The sequence below is a fragment of the Gymnodraco acuticeps genome, unplaced genomic scaffold (genome assembly GCF_902827175.1).
Source record: "Gymnodraco acuticeps unplaced genomic scaffold, fGymAcu1.1, whole genome shotgun sequence".
Classification (NCBI taxonomy): domain Eukaryota; kingdom Metazoa; phylum Chordata; class Actinopteri; order Perciformes; family Bathydraconidae; genus Gymnodraco; species Gymnodraco acuticeps.
In genome coordinates, this window is record NW_022989961.1 from 460611 (window position 1) to 480984 (window position 20374).

General features: G+C 42.3%; 1 protein-coding gene across 4 annotated transcripts in view; it reads right to left on the reverse strand.

The window, feature by feature from the left end:
* Positions 1-20374, reverse strand: part of LOC117542861 (tyrosine-protein phosphatase non-receptor type 12-like) — a 64409-nt gene that overhangs the window by 41253 nt on the left and 2782 nt on the right. For all 4 annotated transcript variants that reach the window (XM_034210739.1, XM_034210741.1, XM_034210743.1 and 1 more), the window contains 3 exons: positions 5208-5316; positions 368-444; positions 116-211 (listed from right to left, as the gene is read on the reverse strand). In XM_034210739.1, coding sequence (XP_034066630.1) covers positions 116-211; positions 368-444; positions 5208-5316 — 282 coding nt within the window. The remainder of the gene's footprint in view (positions 1-115; positions 212-367; positions 445-5207; positions 5317-20374) is intronic.

Sequence of the window (20374 nt, forward strand, 5' to 3'; positions counted from 1 at the left end):
CCCCTTGTGTGTGTGGGGGGGGGGGGGGGGGGGGGGGAGGAAACTTCCAACAGGAATCATTTGGGGGGGCTCTTGGGAAAAAAGGTTGGGAACCCCTGCTCTAAGCCATACTCACAGCTACATTATACTCCCAGTTCATCCTCCAGAAGTCGATGACAGTGTTCTGCAGGGGGCCCTGAGTTGCAATATACGCCTCCGGGCCATCCATACCCTGAAGGGAGCGAAAGAAAGCAAGATCACAAATCCATCCTGTTTTTACACACTTTATCTCCCTCTCATTCATAGAGCACTTTATACCACATATATCTTCCTAACACTGTAATCAAAGTGTCAAACAATAAAAGGCCTTCCAGGTGCTTTCTTTTACCTTGATGAAGTTAGCATTGACGTAATCCGAGTCATTATTGGTTGTTTTTAAAGTCAGCTTCACCCTGGTGTGGTCAACTGTGGATAGACAGAAAGAAAGAAGTCTTTACTTTGGTGCACTTTAAGTATTTCCTACTTGCAGAGGCAGAAATGAAACAAGACAAAGAGAAAAGAGTGGATTGCAAAGTAGGATAAAGCGAGAGACAAGGGGAGGACAAGTAGGAGAGAAATGTAAAATAAGGTTAATGGACACAGCGCATCCTCATTTCTGTGTGTGTGTGTGTGTGTGTGTGTGTGTGTGTGTGTGTGTGTGTGTGTGTGTGTGTGTGTGCAGTCACATCTGTTACGGATGAACCGCTCTTCCTTTGCCATATAAGCAGCTCATTCACTAAAAGCTTTAAAGGTCCCATGTCATGGCCATGGTGCTGAGGGGGCTGCAGCAGCACCCCCATCTGTGAGGCTCCACTCGCAAGCGGCGCACCTACAGTGGAAGCACGCCACAGTTTGGCCGCTGCGAGGCTCCACTAGCACCCCCCCCCGCGCGTCACAGTTTTGCCCCTGAGAGAGTGTGTGTGTGTGTGAGGAACTCCACGGATTGGTTAACCAATGGGTTAATTTGGGTATGATCACGTCACCATACCCAGGAAGAAACAAATGGAAAAAGAGAAATCTCCAACGAGGCGTTCTGGGGCAGCATAGACAGGTCTCTTCTGTGTTAGAGTTTTACTCGCTACAGGGTGTACTTTGAGGGTTTGTGACTCTGCAGACCGTTTACATGCAGAAAAACCTTCATAACAGACAAGGGGATGGGTGATAACCAGAAAAGCATGACATGGGACCTTTAATGAATGAATGAGTGGGTGGATGGAAGGAAGGAGAAAAAGAGGACAAAGGTATAAAAAAAAAGAAAGTAGAACAGATGTTGGGTCAGGGAAGCTCCCCCTGAGGTCACTAATGGCGCATTTCCACTGCAGGGCCTCGCTCGGCTTAGTACGGAATGGCTAGGCCAGGCTCACATTATGCTGCGTTTCCATTACAGTTTAGGAACTGGGGTAGTAACTATAGTAACGCAGTGTAGGCGGAGCCGTTACGTCAGGGCTATTCAATTACAAATTCAGTTGGGCCAGATTTTATAACTACTAAATTCAGCTGGGCCAGACATTCAGCGGCCTGTAAAAAGCGGGTAATGACAAATTTTAAACCAACACATATTACTGCGATGAAAAACATGCAATTTTTATTCATCCTTCATCTAACAAAGGCACGTCAAAGAGTGCATAAAAACACAACAAATTAGCATTAATTTAACAGAATCTGAGGCATCTCAAAGTGCATACAAACCAAAAAGTGCACAGTTGTAGCATTACATTTGTTTGCTTTAGAAGTAAAATATTCAGGTTATTTTTTTTTAACCAGGCACATCACAAAGTGCATTTAACCGAATACAATAATAGCAGTCTTAATAAATGTCTTCATACATACAAAATAAAATTGGATACATATGACACATGCACATCAAAAAGTGCATTAACAAACAGTTAAAGAGCTCCAACTAACATGAATCAATACTACACTACACGTCTACTAGTAAACTAGGTGCTTACTATCACCTCATTTGTGATTTGTCATCGCTGACTTTCTCAATGGGAGAAGTGACATTTTCTGTTTTGAACAAGAGCAGTGATTTTTGGCTCATAGGATGTCAATGCAATCCTAAGACATTGGTGAAGAGTGCTGTCAGTCAGGGAGCAGCGAGTGCTACTTTGTATTGAGTTCATGTGTGAAAAGCTTGATTCACATTTGTATGTTGATCCAAACATACTGAGCACACAGATCGCTACTTTCTGAAGGTTAGGGAACTGCTGTTTTTTGATGTCACTCCAAAACTTCGCTGGCCCGTTGATGCGCTGCTCTTGTGCCATGGTTACGGATGACTGCATGTCAATAAGTTCCAGTATAAATGTCCCCTCGTCGATGGAGGGGACCACTTCCTTTGCTCTGGTGGATACGTCCCCCTCTATTGCAACAGTAAAGGGGTCTCTGACAAAGCCCATCACCTCTGTGGGCAGAACAAGTCCATCCAATCGACCGGCAAAGTTCTCTTTCAACCTCGCAATGAACTCTGTCATCACATCCGTGATTTGTGCCGGGGATGTGATGTGTTTGTGGAGCATCGGAAAATGCAGCATCCGACCCGTGCTCAAGTCGGTAGCGAAAAGGTCCAGCTTGACTTGGAATGCGCGCATCTGCTCCACAAGATCAATGACCGTTTTGTCTCTGCCTTGCAGTCCCACATTTAGGTCATTCAGATGTTTGAATATGTCACTCAGAAAGCAGACATCTGCCATGTAGCTGTCGTCCAGTATGCGTTGCAAGTTTGCTTCTGCCTTCTTTTGTTTGCTGCTGTGGAGAAAATGTATAATCTCTTCTCTGAGATCACAGAAACGCTCCAGTGCTTTGCCTTTGGACAGCCACCTGACATCATTGTGCAAAAGCAGGTCGTGGTGCTCAGCTGACATCTCTGACAGCAGCTTGCGGAATAAGCGGTGTTGGAGGCTTGATGTGCAGCGTATAAAATTAATAGTAGCCATCACATTGTTCATTGTAGTTTTGAGCTCCCCACCGAGTTTTGCGCACAACACCGTCTGATGCACAATGCAGTGTAAGGATGTTAACCGGGGTGCTACAGCGGACCAACGTGCTGCTAAACCACTTATTTTCCCTGCCATGGATGGAGCCCCATCTGTCACAAGCATGCACACACGCTCCATATCCAGATGGAGTCTTTGAAAAAGGCTGAAATTCTCTCAAAGACTATCTCGCCAGTTGTGTGTCCTTCTAACGACAGTAAGCCAAGCAATTCCTCTCGGAAGCATTTGCCGTCGAAAAAACGGACATATATGCACAATTGTGCGGTATCACTTTTGTCTGTGGACTCATCTACTGCAATGGACATGACATCGGCTTTCTTCAGTTCTTCCAACAGCGTTTCAAACACATCTGTAGCAAGAGTTTCAACCCTACGGATGTTTGACGTGTCTGACAAAGGAACATTTTTAATGGCAGATGTCACACACGTTTTAATTTTGTCGTCATGTATCACTTCATCCACGGCGGCCAGCATACACTCTTTCATGGTTTCAGAGTCTGTGAATGGCCTTTTATTTTTTGCCAAGATCCATGCAACACAGAGAGAAGCAGCTGTAGCTCTTTCTTGGGCTGTGAATGTTCGCACCATCGTGGTAGAGCTCCGGTTGTAACATAAAATCAAACTCTGCACTTTTACCGCCCTCTCCTGAGATCCTTCGGGGAAGTTTGTTCGGAAAGTCGGGTGTTTGTCATTGTGGTGCCTCCGGACATTGTAATCTTTAAGTACCGCAACGCACTGATTGCAAATTAAACACATCGGCTTGGCGTTTGGATTTGACGGCTGAATAAACAAGTATTTGTCGGTACAGGCAGGATTAAACTGACGGTTTTCATCGTCAAGTTTACGCTTCAGAGTTGAGAGAGACATATTTTAGAGTTGCTATCATAGGACCACTAGATGTACTTTAAAAAAATGCGCTGCGTCGTTGTTGTTTGGTTGTTTCTAGGCAACGCGGAGTGTTGTACATGGTCTGTACTAGTGTAGACATTTGGCCACGGGAGGCTGGGCCACTCGGGAGTTGGTTCTGGGCCGCATCTGGCCAGCGGGCCGCCATTTGAATAGGCCTGCGTTACGTCATCTTCAATGCAAAACACAAAACCAACATCAGCCGTTAGCTCTTAGCACTCAGAGATCACAGCTCCTCATATCTGTTCAGAAACTAGACAAAAGTTAAACAAGTACAAACCACAGACTGCCTGTGTCATGGCGAATACAGTCGCTGGTTAATTTATGTCTGTATAGGCCGTTGTTGTGAGTGTGGACGGTCGGAGCATATATAACGTTAGCTTAGCCAAGCTCCATTCAGAAAACAAGCATTCTAAAAGGTTTTTCGCCTGCCGTCTGTCTGCAGACTTGTCAAAGCATTAATTCATGGTTTTTACTAACCGGTATCAGTATGTTGTTACTTCGGCATCATTTTGAAACGTGTATTACAATTAAATCACGGTCAAATATGTTCATTTTGTTGCCAGCGATTCTCTCACTAGTTTAGCATACTCAGCCCGGTTGTTGGCCCGGAAAGAACCTCGATTTTGGAGAGCCAGAAAACTGTGAAAAAGTACCCGCTAGCCAGAACTACGCCTAGTGGAAACGCAAGCAAAAACGGGCCGGGCACGGCACGCTTAAACCGCGCTGTAGTGGAAATGCGCCATAAGTACAGCAACAGCTGTGTGTGTGTGTGTGTGTGTGTGTGTGTGTGTGTGTGTGTGTGTGTGTGTGTGTGTGTGTGTGTGTGTGTCCTGCTTTTTATACCATATGCTGAATTGCAAAAGACTAAAAATGCTTTAATGGGAAGATAATCTCCAGATTCATTGATAACAAGAATAAAACGTTACTTAAAGACTTTCAAGGAGCTATCGCCACTGTAAAGTGTCTTTGAGCACCTGAAAAAGTGCTTAGAAATCAAATGTATTATTATTATTTAAGACTGGTGATATAGAAATGTACTCCAGGGTGACGTCACTGTTAGAACAGTTCCTCGTTCAAAGATACATTTAAGTCTGTTTCAGTCCACTTTCAGTGTGTGTGTGTGTGTGTGTGTGTGTGTGTGTGTGTGTGTCAGACCTTTACAGCAACTAGGAAATACAGTAGCCAAGAACAGTTACTTTGTGCTTTATGTTAGTGTATGTATAAGTGGGAGACACGTTTTCCCATTCATATTAACATACTTCGTGTATGTGTTGGTACTTACATGGCAGTATATCTTTATATCTGTTCTTCTTGACATTCTCCTCCTTCTCTCCTACGTTGGTGGGGTAGATCTTCTCTGTGCGGTATTTAGTCGATAACCGCCGTAACCTCTGGAAAAAAACAAGAGGAAAATAGATTTAATAGAGATAGATGATGAATTATTTTCTCCTCTCTGCTTCACCTACACAGATTATATGTGATTTGTTTCTAAGTATAAACGAAGGAAAAGCAACATAGGGTTACACTGATGATGGGGGTGCTTTTCTGCAAAGGGAAACAGGAAAGAGAGAAATGATAGCAGACAGAATGATGAAACTTAATCTGAGAATCACACTGAAATACAGATCTGTAAGAGAGTAGAGAGTCATTTAAGTTTTAGGAAAGAAAACTTAAATGAGTGTTGAATGAGTGAAAACTCAATTTGAGTTTCAATCAAGCTTTGCCATTACATATGTTCTGTCCAGAGCCCTGTCTTACATACACAGCGGTTACAATGGTTAAACTCACACACATATTATACCCACCTTTAATGTTAGGAATACCACAGCTCCCCACCCCCCCACACACTGCTGTGCATTAAGTTAAGTGAGGCCAGATCTAATAGTCTGACACTGATAAAGACTCATGCAGTCAATGGGAAGCAGGCTCAAATTCAGCTAACAGTTCTTTAACTTGAGTTGACTCACAATATTCACCGACATGAAGAGCCCCTTTAATGCTGTTTGGGGTTTTCCCTTTCCAGTAGTGGGTTTTTTGTGTGGGTTTTGGTGCATGTAAACGGTCTGCAAAGGTTAAAATGTGTTCCGTCCACAAAAAATATGACCTCCTTAAACACCATTACTTTCTACTGTAATATAATTACAAAAAGTGGCAAGGCAGATTTAACTGGCCAAAATAAACCAGTCAGTGCCTGTTTTATTAAAAGTGAGATTGTAATATTTCCTTCACTTAAGCTGTGCGTAGAGTCGGTTTGCTATTTACTGACATATGTTGTCTCAGAGTTAAAAAGGGGTTTACATTTCTATTGTATTAGCTTTAAGTTGATTCCATTTTATTAAATGGGAATCACTGGTTTCCTTTTAACTCCACAAGCATATTTTATAAGATGAAGAAAGAGGCTTCAGCACCATCTATAGTGCTAAATGCTACATTTAAAACATAAAAGAGGAAAATATACTATATTTGAATACATTGAGGGACATTTCTGAATCTTCCAGTGAATCACCGTGGCCTCTAGTCACTGTTTCGGCTCCCAAACGGCTCTTCATTCACAGTTTACCACGGAGCCTCAGTATCGCCACTGCGAGGCTCTGGTGCTCGCAGCTCATTCGCGTGCTCCACTAAAACCCCCCTGCTCATCGCGTCCAAATCGCGCACGTTCCGTGTTGTCCTGTAGCAGGCACCTTCGATGTCGGGGAAACGACCTTCAATACTCCGAAAATAATCCCACCAGACTCCTTTGCCCCTCCAACAGAGGGATGTCCTTGTCCTTTTCGTAATTTCAAGCGATAAAAACTCTCGATCTTCTCTCGAATTATTAATATTTTTGGATGCCCTCGGCTCGAGTTCAGGGCGTCCCGAGCTGAATAAGGGCGTCAAATGACGGCAAGACGGCCCCCTGGCGGAAACGCTGGTGTGTGTGGTTATATATTATAATATATATATTTGGTTATATCCATGGTTTTTTCCGAAAAACACCGGTTCTTTTTCTCGTTGTTAATATGTTTTGCCATATGCATATGTACGGCGTGGATGCATATTGTTCTAGTATTTGTTCAGGCTGTTACATACAATTAGTCTCTGTTGCTACCTGCTGGTGAGTAAATATTAAAATCAGTTAAAATTGACAACCGGTCCGCGTTTTTTTGTATTTATGTAGGCCTATGTATCTGCCGGTCCTTGGCACAATAAAAGGTTGGGAACCTCTGGGTTAAATCACTTCCTTCCCTCTTTCTGAGACAGTGAGGAAATTAGGCATCACTCTCACTCCCCTTCTCTCTAGCGGTCTCTGAGAAAGTCAGCGTGGGTGTTGGGCTGCTGGAGCTCCGTGTGAGGAATGCCCCCCCCCCCCCTCTCTTCTCAGTGGCCCTGACTGTTACTGTGGCGGAGACACACAGTACATCCTGACACCAACCCTGTTCTTCCTGTCCCTGTTTCTCCTCTGTGCTTAAGCAGACATAAAACAATACACACAGAGATGAACGCAAAAACACACACAACAGGTATTTGTAATCTTACATACATAAATATGAAAGCTGTGATGAAAATGTTTAAGAGGACATATTCTGCAGCTCATTTTCATGTTCATATCAGTATGTAGTGTCTCTACTGGGACATGTCTCCATGCTTTAATGCAGCACCTCTTTTCACCCTCTGTCTGAAAAACCAGAGCCCAGTCTACTCTGATTGGTTAGCTGGCCGGCTCTGTTGGGATTGGTCAACTGCTTAGAGATGTCCCGCCCCTTAGCCTATCACGTACAATGTTTTGGAGCTAGGGTTGCAAAATTCCGGGAATTTTCAAAGATGGAAACTTTCCATGGGAATTAATGGGAATAAACTGGGAATGTTCTAAATTGAAGGTTGGCTCTTCATAGGGAACTTAAATATAGTTGGGGAAAGTATATTTTAGCATAATCTTGACTAAAACAAACAGATGCCATTCAAGTACACTTGAATATCCATGCCATAGCACACCGCTTACTGCATGGCTATTGAGACCACACCCCCTACAGGCACTGTGCATTCCTCCATCACATGCACAGATGAGTAATATTTAACTCAACATTCCTGTTTTCGTTCTTCAATGAAACAAATAATTGTTCAATAACATAATTAAAACTTGTTCTGTTGTACTTTAAAAAGACATTTTTTTAAATTTAAAAATCTGTTGAAATGTCATGTTTTTTGTTTAATTTTGCATAGAATATTTCCAAAATTCTCCGGCTTAATGTCCCATGGACACTTTCCGCCCCTTTGCAACCCTAGTTGGAGCACAAGCCAATAGAGGCGCTAGTGTTACATAGTGATGTCACTATGTGCCTTTACCAAATATTGCACATAATGCGATTTGGATAATTGTGATTTTGCTGAGTGAAATAGATAGATCAATAGATTTCAGCCCAAACTCTTCAATAAGAGATGATTTCAAAATGACTCTTTGTGTATTCATCACATGTAGTATCAATATTGTGATATTGAATATTTTCCTTTCTTTTTGATTCAGGGCTTCGGTACATTCAAAAACTGACTGCTCACTGAATACACACACACACACACACACACACACACACACACACACACACACACACACACACACACACACACACACACACACACACACACACACACACACACACACACACACACACACCACACACACACACACACCACACACACACACACACACACACACACACACACACACACACACACACACACACACACACACACACACACACACACACACACACACACACACACACATCTAAAGACATGAGTTTTTCTCCTCATCTTTATATAGAGAATGAGAGGTACACACACTGTGGGCGGCAACACAGCTGTGTGTGTGTGTGTGTGTGTGTGTGTGAATAGCAGTAGAGCTCCTCTGGCCTCATGTGAATTACATTTCCAACAGAGGCCTGCTTCTGTGTTGGGCTAGAGCCCGGGAACACACACACACACACACACACACTAATACACACACACAATGAGCAAGAGGAGGCAGGCAACAGTGATTTGTGATGGTTTTTGATTCCCCCAACCCAAAAACACATTCTGCTGAGACTATCATGCACACATTGCTCCGTTCTCTGTAATGATGATGAGTTTTCTCTTTGTAGCCTATTTCACTTCATTTACAGAAAACTGGAAAAACAAGTGGATTCCTCCTAAAGTCAATTCATTCTGACATTCTGTAGCACCTAATCAAGGATTTGTTTTGGCCCTGAATCAAAATACATGATCGACTGGCAGCAGCCATTTAGGAAGAGATTTCCTGTTTTCACAAGCACACAAGTTGTATAATCACGAGGTCAAACTGCCAAGGATTATCCACACAGAAGAAAACTAGGGAATAACAACTTTAGTACCAGGCTCAAAGACATTTCAGCAGTTATAAATCCAGGTGTACACCTTCCTCTCTCAATTCAGAGGAGCAAACCAACATGTTCCACTTCTAAATAAACAACAGCTTGTTTCAGTCGTCAGAAAATACAGGCCACACTGTCTGGTATCTGTTTAGCTGACTGATAAGATTTAAAATAACATATTTCAATCAAATAATACACGTTATGCTTCCATGTTACTTTTTTTTGACGGATTGTGGAGATATTATATATGTATTTCACCTACCACAACTGTTAAATTACCCACAGGTATAGAGTATAATAGCTGGTAAGGAAACAACACATGTACAAAAGCTAGCAGTTTTTAGTTGTTAATTCTTAAAGCAACAAAATGAATATTGAATGATTTGAAGCAGTTTGTGAATGCATCAGTGCAACCCTGTGGTTACTGTTCAATATAGAGGCTGGCTGTCATGGTATTTTCCAATTAACCAACTATTTCCATCCAAGCAAGTTGTATGACATTTGATTTTAGGCATTGCATACTTCAAATGTGGATTGGGTCTTAAGACTAACACTTTAATATTAGAACTATGGATGTCATCAATCTTGAATAACAACTTAAAGTCAAGTTTAATGATTTATCAGGTTAATAAACAAATCAATCTCATACACACACACACACACACACACAATGGGAGAGCAGTGTGCAGCTCTGTAGCTTTTCTAAACAAACTGACAACATAGGTAACTTGGAGAGGAAATAAGAAGAGAGTGGAGGAGAGGAGATCTGGAGTATTTGAGATAAAGTGATTTTTGGAGAAAGATGGGAGAAGCAAAGCAGAGGAAAGAGGGACAGCCAAGGCTTTTAAGAGGCTCTCGGAAACTAAGCTAATGGATTCCTTTATTCCTTTGGTCTATTCACATGCTCTCTTTACACACTCAGTCGCTTCGCACTAGCCTCTGCTCTGAATGGAGGGGGGGGGGGACAGAGATATGTAAACATACTTGTGTCCATCAGCGCTTCAAGTATACTCCTCTATTGGATTTGTTGCACAACAACTGGAACAACTCTTTCATTAAAGGAAAATAACGGTCATAAAAATATTAAATCGAAGAGGAGATTTATGGAGAGATGCTTTATTAGATCGTATAATTAAAAGTTCCTGTTTAACTTTATTAAAAGTTCATCTTGCCCTGCAACTAAAAGTCATTGCCAATTTCAGTTACTATGAGTCAAATATTCTATTATTTGATTGACTTAAAAAAATTATTTAAATAGAGCAAAGCCTCATTTTAGACAAGCTAGTAATGTTTTCATATCTGCTAAACTAGTGAGGAACCTTTAAATTGCTTTAAAACACTTTTTCTGTTAAGTTTAGATTTTGATGCTTGCATGATATAAATGTACACATGACATATGTCATAGGAAACACATTTATATCATAATGAAGACATATGAAAAGGTACAGAACAGCACAGGAAACAGAAGTTAGAAAACACTAGAAACCCGCATCAGGAAGTTTCTGATGGTTAACTTTTCACACATGTGAAGAAAGATCGCTCTGAAACGGCCGACTCTGCACTGTTGTGGTCACGTCTGCAAAACGTGTGATATTCTAACAGCTGACGGACATGTGTTATCAAATAATGTTCACTTGCATTTTTGTCAAAAGTTCAAACAGTGTGTCAAACTGTTTTTCTCAGGCCCCATGTGTGGTCAGCCCGGGTCGTCTACCATCACTGGCTGTATTGAATTACAGTACGATCTTGTTTTAAATGCATCACAACCTCGCTTCAGTGTTTTCAACTCTGTTTTGTCTTCATTAATTAAATCAAAAATGATTGAAATAATCAGAAATCTTTCTCAAACGGCTCCTTATCTTTGCACTCTCTTTATTTGAACCTTTGTACTCCCCTTCCGTTCCTTGTACCCTCTTACTTCCTATCAGTCAGAGTGTAAAACAGCATAAATGCCAGTTTCCTGTGAACACTGCACTTCCACTGCCCCACACACATGGGCGTTGCCCCGAAAAAGCCCTGTGCAGACTTCACAGGCCCCTCCAGGGTGCGACTGAGTCATGTGTGCTCGCAGACACATTTCTTCACAATGACTTGACACAAGCTAAGATGGGTGGAGGATGCCAGGGCAGTTACTGGACACACAGAGCGAGACGGAATGGAAAAGAACATTAAAACAGAGAAAAGAGTATTAGAGGTAGAGGTAGGCAGAGAGGAAAAATAGATGTAGTTGTTAGTGGGTCTAACCTACTTTCCGTCTCCTGGCTGAGTAAGTCGGCGGTGCTGTACTTCACTAGCACGCTGAATAATTCACACAAACAAACACAAAGACATTCTCCTGCTTCAGCAGAGGGCACTGATTGGCAGAAAATATGCCTTCTTGCACAAGCATTGGGGGAACAGATTTGTGGTCAGGAAATGTTGGTGTAGTGGCAGAGAGGCAGTACTGACAGTACTGACAGTACACACACACACACACACACACACAACACACACACACACACACACACACACACACACCCACACACACACACACACACACACACACACACACACAACACACACACACACACACACACACACACACACACACACACACACACACACACACACACCACACACACACACACACACACACACACACACACACACACACACACACACACACACACACACACACACACACACCACACACACACACACACACACACACACACACACACACACACACACACACACACACACACACACACACACACACACACACACACACACACACACACACACACACACACACACACACACACACACAAAGCAGGATGTGCTTCCCTTTAATTAGCCATCAGGCTTTCCAATCTGTCTCTGTCACTGTGTCTCATGCCGGTCTCCTTTTCTATTCCTACACACTCTGTTCTGCAAGTCACACAGGAAGCAGCCGAATATCACAATACGACACAAAAGGCAGAACATGTGGTTTTGAATTAAAAATAATAATATGCATCATCCTTATATGGTTTAATGTGGTTTTGATTGCTCACGCATCTGATGGCAGTTTGTGTTTGGTCAGCAGTACAGTCACGCCGACAGCAGGAAGCACCTGGCCTGAACTAAAAGCATTCAACAAGCCAATTAAAAGCAACCACTCTCACTTTTGGGAGCCAACTTCCTGCAGGACCTCAAATCTCAGCCTGGCGTTTACAGTAGACATACAGTATGCAAGACAAAACAAAGTGGACAAATACATAAAATCATGAGGAAAGGCACAGAAGGGAAAGAGATGGAGGAGTTACCATCACAACACAGTGCTAAGATACACAAACACATTTACAATATCTGCATAACTCAGTGTCCTGGAGTAATACACTGAACCCCTGTAGTGCTATTCTGCAGCTGACCGCCATGTGACTTTCCCTGTGAACATCAGAATGACATCATTTTCACAGCGGGACCTCCCCTTCCTCTTCACCATCAACTGTGTCTCTGAAAGTATCTTGAAAAACCCTCAACCTCACTGTACAAAATATATGGATACTATCAACTGGGACGTAATAACTGAAAGCACAGTTTGCCATGTTTGCATTTCAGTTCAAATTGGTGCCTCCTCTGTCATATCGAGCACACTATTTCCCGCTGCGCAGCTCGGCCTGCTGCAGGAAGCAGATGTGGACAAACCACGTATAATCCCAATCACCTGGGACAGGAGCTCATTGTGTGTTTAGTGTGTGCATGTATTCAGAGCCTTCACCGGGGGTCAACCTGTCGTCACAAGCCTGATTCTGCCTGTGTGACGCTCTACTTCTCTCACTCTTATGTGAGCCTCGTCTGGACTAACGTGGATGCATCCATTTTGCCTTTCTGTGTTTATTTACTGATATTATAATAATGTAATACACTACTGGTGTAGTTTCCTGTCCATCTCAAGGACGCACAGATGCTGCTGACATGTTTGGGTGTAAGTGATGTGTGTGAGTTACCATAGTAAAGATGGCTCCTCAATGAAGCACACTTTACACGCACACTATTACTGTGGAATGTCCTGACTGTAGTGTGTGCTCTCTTATCTTGATCAATAACGTTTCTCGGCCTTATCGGTGGGTCAGCTATCTTTCATGTAAACTTTACATGATATGTAAGTGTGTGTGTACCTACACACACACACTTACTCCAGAGTGGAAATATTGCGTGGCGTCTCTTCTGAGAAACACGCAGCTCGGGGGCATAATGCTGGTTTCTGGTTTAAGCCGTGGGAGGGGGGGCGGAGGAAGAAGGAGGATGTGACACCAGAGGATATTGGGAAGTCTTGTTACAGTAACATAAGGCGGGCTTACAGTTGTTGCCACACACACACGCATACACTAACAAAAACAGCAGCCGACCCCCTGCTGTGTACGCCCTTACGCCCACGCACACAAACAAGCTAATAAAAGCACAGAGCCGCACAAACACCCACCAGGCTTCTCATTTTTTCGCCAACGATGGAAGCCGGCTGAGCCAAAGGCATGTCAGAAACTAGTTAAGGCTCCATCCTCTTAAAGTCCAAATGAATGACATTTAATCCCCTGTTTGTCAAAATCCCAAAGACATTTATTAATATGAAGAAAAAAGGTGTGAATCTTCATATTATAGGGGCTGAAAACTGAATTATTTTAGGTCATTGTATAATAAATAAAATGATTTTTCTATTATCAAATATTTGGCAACCAAGTCATCCATTAGCTGTTAAACGTTGCAGCTCCGTTTATGCTGCCACTAAACTACCATGCTGTCAAAGGAAGATGGGGTTCTTGCATCCCTGACCAGCAAGAGTGTGTGTGTGTGTGTGTGTGTGTGTGTGTGTGTGTGTGTGTGTGGCTGTGTGTGATTGTACAACCATAAAGGCTTCCAGAGCATGTGCTCCAGGCTCAGATGTGCAGGCAATTCAAATGTACACACCACACACACTACTAGCATGTTACGCATTGTCCCATCTCCTTTTCTTGCCCCCCCCCCCCTCTGAGTGTGTTATGTCTGCCCGACAGGACACATGTTTTGAGAAGCGTGTTTGCACTTTTTCGCTTACTTTGATGTGCTGCTTGGGAGTAATCTGCCCACAAAGGTGGGGCACACACACACACACACACACACACACACACACACACACACACACACACACACACACACACACACACACACACACACACACACACACACACACACACACACACACACACACACACACACACACACACACACACACACACACACACACACACACACACACACACACACACACACACACACACACACACACACACACACACACACACACACACACACACACACACACACACACACACACACACACACACACACACACACACACACACACACACACACACACACACACACACACACAGGCTGATCTCCAATGTCTAAACCCTGTCTAGACTACAAAGTCGAGCAGTGTTCCTAATAGCAGGAACGTGTGTGTTTATGCCAGTGTATTTAGAAACAATAGTACAGGTAACACATGCCAGACTGATTTCCTGTATATAATCTGATTATTTTACATCTTCCACATTAAAACACTTGGTAGCTACATTTGCTGAACCTGTGAGAGGATTCTTACACCTCTATAGGACACTTCAAGTATCTCCTGCTCAGAGGTTGCGCTAGACTTTTTCACTGCCCGTAATTTTGACGGACAGGATCGTAAAATTGTAAGATTGTTAGCGCTGTGTTATGCATGCCCACTGCACCTCGCGGGAGTGCGCACAGCGTAAAGCCAAAACTCACAGACATTTCAATGATTTGTAGGGCAAAGTTGGGTTTGGAAACGGTATCATTTCCTTTTTGGCAGGCATGCTTAACACCGGAGCCTCGCTGCGGGGAAACTTTGGGCTGTTCCGAGTTTGTTCTAATGCTCTAATGCTTTCAGATTTTTCCGTCATTGTTAAAAAAAATCCGTCATAGATGGAAAATATTCGGTTAACGCGACCTCTGCTCCTGCTATCTCATACATAACATGCAATATCCAGGCATCTGTTCATAAGCAGACGTCTGTTTCTATGCAATATGGGAGCACATGAATAGACGCCAAAATGGCAATGTGTTTAAAGAAATGTGTTCTCAGGTCCATTATTGACAACAAATTAGATTTTGGATTAGTTCAATGTTGTGTATTCTGTGATAAGACATACAGTATAAAATATAACAAATGTGCCACTGCCAGGGTTTGCATATCAACTGGGGACAACCGTGCAAAAATGTCAAACGTAACAGTGTGAGGAATTTGGATGCAAGTAATAGCCTGTTTCTGTCAGGCTGCATGGTGGCCTAGCACAGGGGTTCCCCCCAGGGGGTCGCGAGATGACTCCAAAAAAAAAGTTTTTAAAAATATATTATTATTATTATCATCACTGTTTCCCACATAATTTGATTCTATTTGTAGGGGCACCTCTCCCCCCCATGCAAATTTGCCATACTCTAATTAAATATGCTCATATTTTAATACTTTCAGGAACACAATTCTGAATATTGGATAAAGTCAGGTTCGAAATTCATTTTGTAGTCATATTAGAATCTAAAGTTTTTACATAAGGGATTTTGGATATCTCTTTTTATCACAAATCAGAAAATACTGTCAACAGCTCTAAAATATAAATTTTCGCCATGTTTTTAGTCATGCTGTCAAAATTATCGCGTTAACGGCGGTAATTACATTTTTGAATTACTTGCGTTAAAATATTTAACGCATTTAAGTTCGCATGTGCAGAATGGCCCGCCCCATATATCCCACCAGTGGCAGCGCCAGGGTATGGCTGGGGTAGGCTACACCCATACCAAGAAATGGCTTAGCCCCACCATGAAAAATGATGTTAAAGTAAGCAAAATAAAGTCCGCCAACTCACGCCGAGAATTGCACAGACAGCAGTTAGTAAGATTGATTTCAGCAGCCACTTGTCTGGAAATACCGAAGACCAGAAACGGTTTTGAAAACTTTTGTCACGTAGTGATCGTCTTCTCAATAGAACATCTTTGATAATGTCTTCTAGCCAATCAGAATCAAGATAACGGCATGGTGTTGTTGCAGGAAGTCCCAACGGAGAATACTTTTGCTGTAGTACAGGGGTGCACATAACTGGTACGCTGGTTATGTGCGTAATCTGAAATGCGTACCGTCACTTGTGTCACAAAGCGCATTTGCGTACCGACGTACTTGTGAAGCTTTTCCAGAAGGCGGTTAGATCACCGGACGACAGAGTCGGTCTCCGTGTGCACAGACAGGGCTGCTGTTAACGTCGGTCTGTACAACGGAATTGTGCCAAAACTACGCCAACCGGCTGCGGAGGGAGACTCCCCCCCTTCACTGGAGAACTGCGCTAAAACAGCTGATCACAACGTTCACACTCTGTGGTCACGAAGTACTCCACTAGCCCCCCCCTCTGTCGACTTTCCTGAAGTACTCCCCCGTTGATAGAAATCAACACGTAATGAATTAAGACCCCACGGTTTGATGATTGATAGGTGTGTGGGCTGTCTTTCATTTTGACACGCAGAAAAATGTTATAATAAACATAGATACAGTATGTTAAATGGATATATCCGCCTTCTTTCATTTATCTTTCCATTCCCACAACAATATACATAAATAAATGGCATATTTTGGACATAGTTCGAAAGGTGATTAATCATGATTAATTAATTTTTAAACTGTGATTAATCTGATTAAAAATTGTAATCGTTTGACAGCCCTAGTTTTTAGGTATAACATGTTATATAATTCAGGCTATGAATGATATATAAACAAACCCTTCTGTAAAAACCTTCAGAATATTGATAGGAATATAACTGGAAGGTTTGGTGTATGTAAGTGGTACTGAAGTTGACATTTCTCACTCAGAAACATGAGAAACAACTCATTTTGAGAAAACGACCTTTAAAGATTGCTGTGAGGCGCTACCTAAACCCGGCTGTTCTTTGGATGACAGCTTGCGCACCGACGCACTCCGTGAAGGTATTTCGTGTTCGGGATCATTTGTTTTTTATATAACCTTGCTTCGTGCAAGTGACAATTGTTGTCGTCTTCTCTGTGAACATTTTTATCGCTGTTCTTTTGCCATTTTGGTGAATTTAGGAGAAACCTACAGACGCAAATAGAAAACATGTTATGGAATCAAAACAGCACAACATATCAAAATTGACCAGTGCATGAAAAATTATGTTTTTGCCTGCCGTGTCTCGCCTTAATGAGTGAGATACGGGGGAGTTGAGGATCTGTGGGGTTTGTATGTCGATGTATGGGGAACACTGTTATTTGTATAACAAATTCACATGGCGGGAGGTCGCCAGTCACGGGCACAGTGATTTTGGGGGTCACAGGCTGAAAAGTTTGGGAACCCCTGGCCTAGCAGATACAGAGATGTCTCATAACACAGAGGTCCCAATCCCTGCAGTTTGTATGTCCTCAAGCTCAACTCTAAAGACATATACAATCAATTAACTGCATTATCAAAACGTGACCCTACATGAAAGTCCACCAGCGTCCCTAAATTGCTTCTCTCTCTTTGCCCTAATTGAAGTCAAACAGAGAGAATGAATGTGCCCACAGGAAGTGACATCAAACCTGAAGGGCGAAATACTGCCTTCACAACAGCAGCTGTGTCGCTGTGCAGAATGTGTGGATCTGCGTTCACAAACCCGAATTATGAGTCAGCAACATGAGTTTAGAATGTTCTGGTCAAAACTAAATGTAACCTTATTCAAACGGAAAAGTCAACATCAGTGGATAAGCGTGTGGCAGCAAATGACCTGGACTGTAAGAAACAGGGCGAGAAAAACCAAAGGGTTTACGATGAAAACTCTGGTGATATTGTGGGTTTTCTTTCATTCAGATCGACTACAATTTAGAAGTCCTATTTAGCCGTCATAACGAAAACTATGTTACATTCTTCTGTTATATTTTGGAGGAAAATTCAAGGTTTAGATCAGGGGTCCAAACTTTTTTCTCCGAGGGCCACTTACAGAAAAATATACGAAGGGCTGGGCCACTCACTAGAGGTGAGGTATATTGCCTCGTAAGTTAAGTTATAAGTCAGCAAAATCAATGAAATGTAGGTAAATTATGCTTAATACTTGAATATGCTTTAAGAAAAACAACAGCCTACATCATAGCTCTCAAAAGGGGAGCAGCTCATTCCTTAAAACAGAAGCCTCAGATTGCTTATCATAAGAGGACATAGGAAGGATATATTTCAAGCGTGTTATGAAAATAAGTTATTGGGCTTTTTTCTTATCAAGTTAGATTTGTTTTAAACTTGAATTGACTGAATTTATTTGAAGAGTGGGCTTCTTAACACATGAATACTGTGTAATATCTGTTTTCATATATATTTAAGAAGTACAATACAAAACAAGCACGAGTTTCATTTTTGGGCCATACTCCATTATACTTTTTTTAATTTGCTGAGGGCCGATTCAAAATGGCCCGCGGGCCGCATTTTGCCCCCGGGCCGTAGTTTGGACACCCCTGGTCTTACTTTGTTAGTGTTTGGTTCAAAATAAAAGTGTTTACTGGCCACAATCACACAACAAATGTGTGTTTGGTGGCACAGTTGCCCTTTGCCCACAATTATTTCTGACCCTGATTCTGGTTGTTTATATTGTTTCTTTTTGAGCAATGAGCAAGTATTCCCCAAATATTGTATCTTCTTTTAAAATCTTCTCTGGATGGGTCCATAACAATGCCCCTGTAACGGGCTATTTGCACACACAAAAAACCTCGGTCCTCGCTTACATAAGCGCACTAATAGCTGGTTTGGAAAGTGGTGGGTTGACAGAGCTGGTTGATAACTACCCTTGTAAAACAAGTCAGATTGCCATTGTTTGTTTTGTGAACAGCGAATGCATAGATGTTCCAATGATGCAGAACCTGCGTTAGAAGATACACTTCGACAGTAAATATTACCGTTCATCCCTTTTGTATCCCCTTGAATGAAGCCATTATCATCAGACCAGATTGGTTTAAATTATCATAGTGTTTGTTTTGTTGATTACAAGCTGCATGCTATCATTGCTGAAGCTTAAATCTCTAAATCCACCAATGTAGTTATTTCGGTTACTAAAACACCAGGGTTATGACTGAAGTGAGTCTAATTTACACCTTGAAGCTGTCTCCTTACACTTCATGGAACACTCCGATGTCATCGCAACACATGCACCAGTATGTGCCATGTCATGAGATCAGCCGTCTCCATATGAATGTTGCTAAACAAAATTCTTTATAATTAACAACACCCTGTTATAAAAGAGACGGTCTAAATGGGTCGCAATTGTTTTTTAAAGGACACATTTGGGTGCCAGAAATGAAGTGTTCTTGTTCCATGAAGAAGCTGCAGAAGAAGAACCATCAAGGCAAATAATCGGACTTGTTGCCTTCGCAGAGCACTGTAATTATGCTTATAAAACACTTTCTATATATAAACAACAATAGGCAGTTAAAGTGGGTGTTATGTCAGGGTGTTCTGGTGACTCAGTGTGCAAAGGAGCACACCCCATGCGCTTGTGGTGTTGTGAGTTTGACTCCAGCAATTGAAAGCTTGACTTAAGGCTTGAAATTGGTACTACAGAGCGGCAGCGACCAGCTAAAGCACTGACTTATGTTGCCTGTGGCTGATGAGCAGTTTTAATTGTGCTCGGTACACTGGCACAGACACAACCCGCATGTTCTCCATCAGAACAACATTTCTGGTCTACAGGCCGGTTCTGTAGGCTGAATAATGTAGGTGCTACTTTAAATTCACTACCAGATCCTTGAAGCTCCATAAAATAAATACCATAAAGCTGACACTCCACAAAATAACTTAAAGGGGACCTATCATGCAAAATGCACTTTTGTACGTCTTTTATACATGAAAATGTGTCCCCGGTGTGTCAGGGAACTCACCAAGTGTCAGAAAACACAACCCTCTCTCTTTTCCTCCATACCCAAATCTCTAAAAACGGGGCTGCAACGGAGCTGATTATTATTTGAATTTTTCTGACGTCAGAAAAGGGGTGCTCCGCCTATATGGGCAACTCTCCACCTATCAGGGGAATGAGAGAC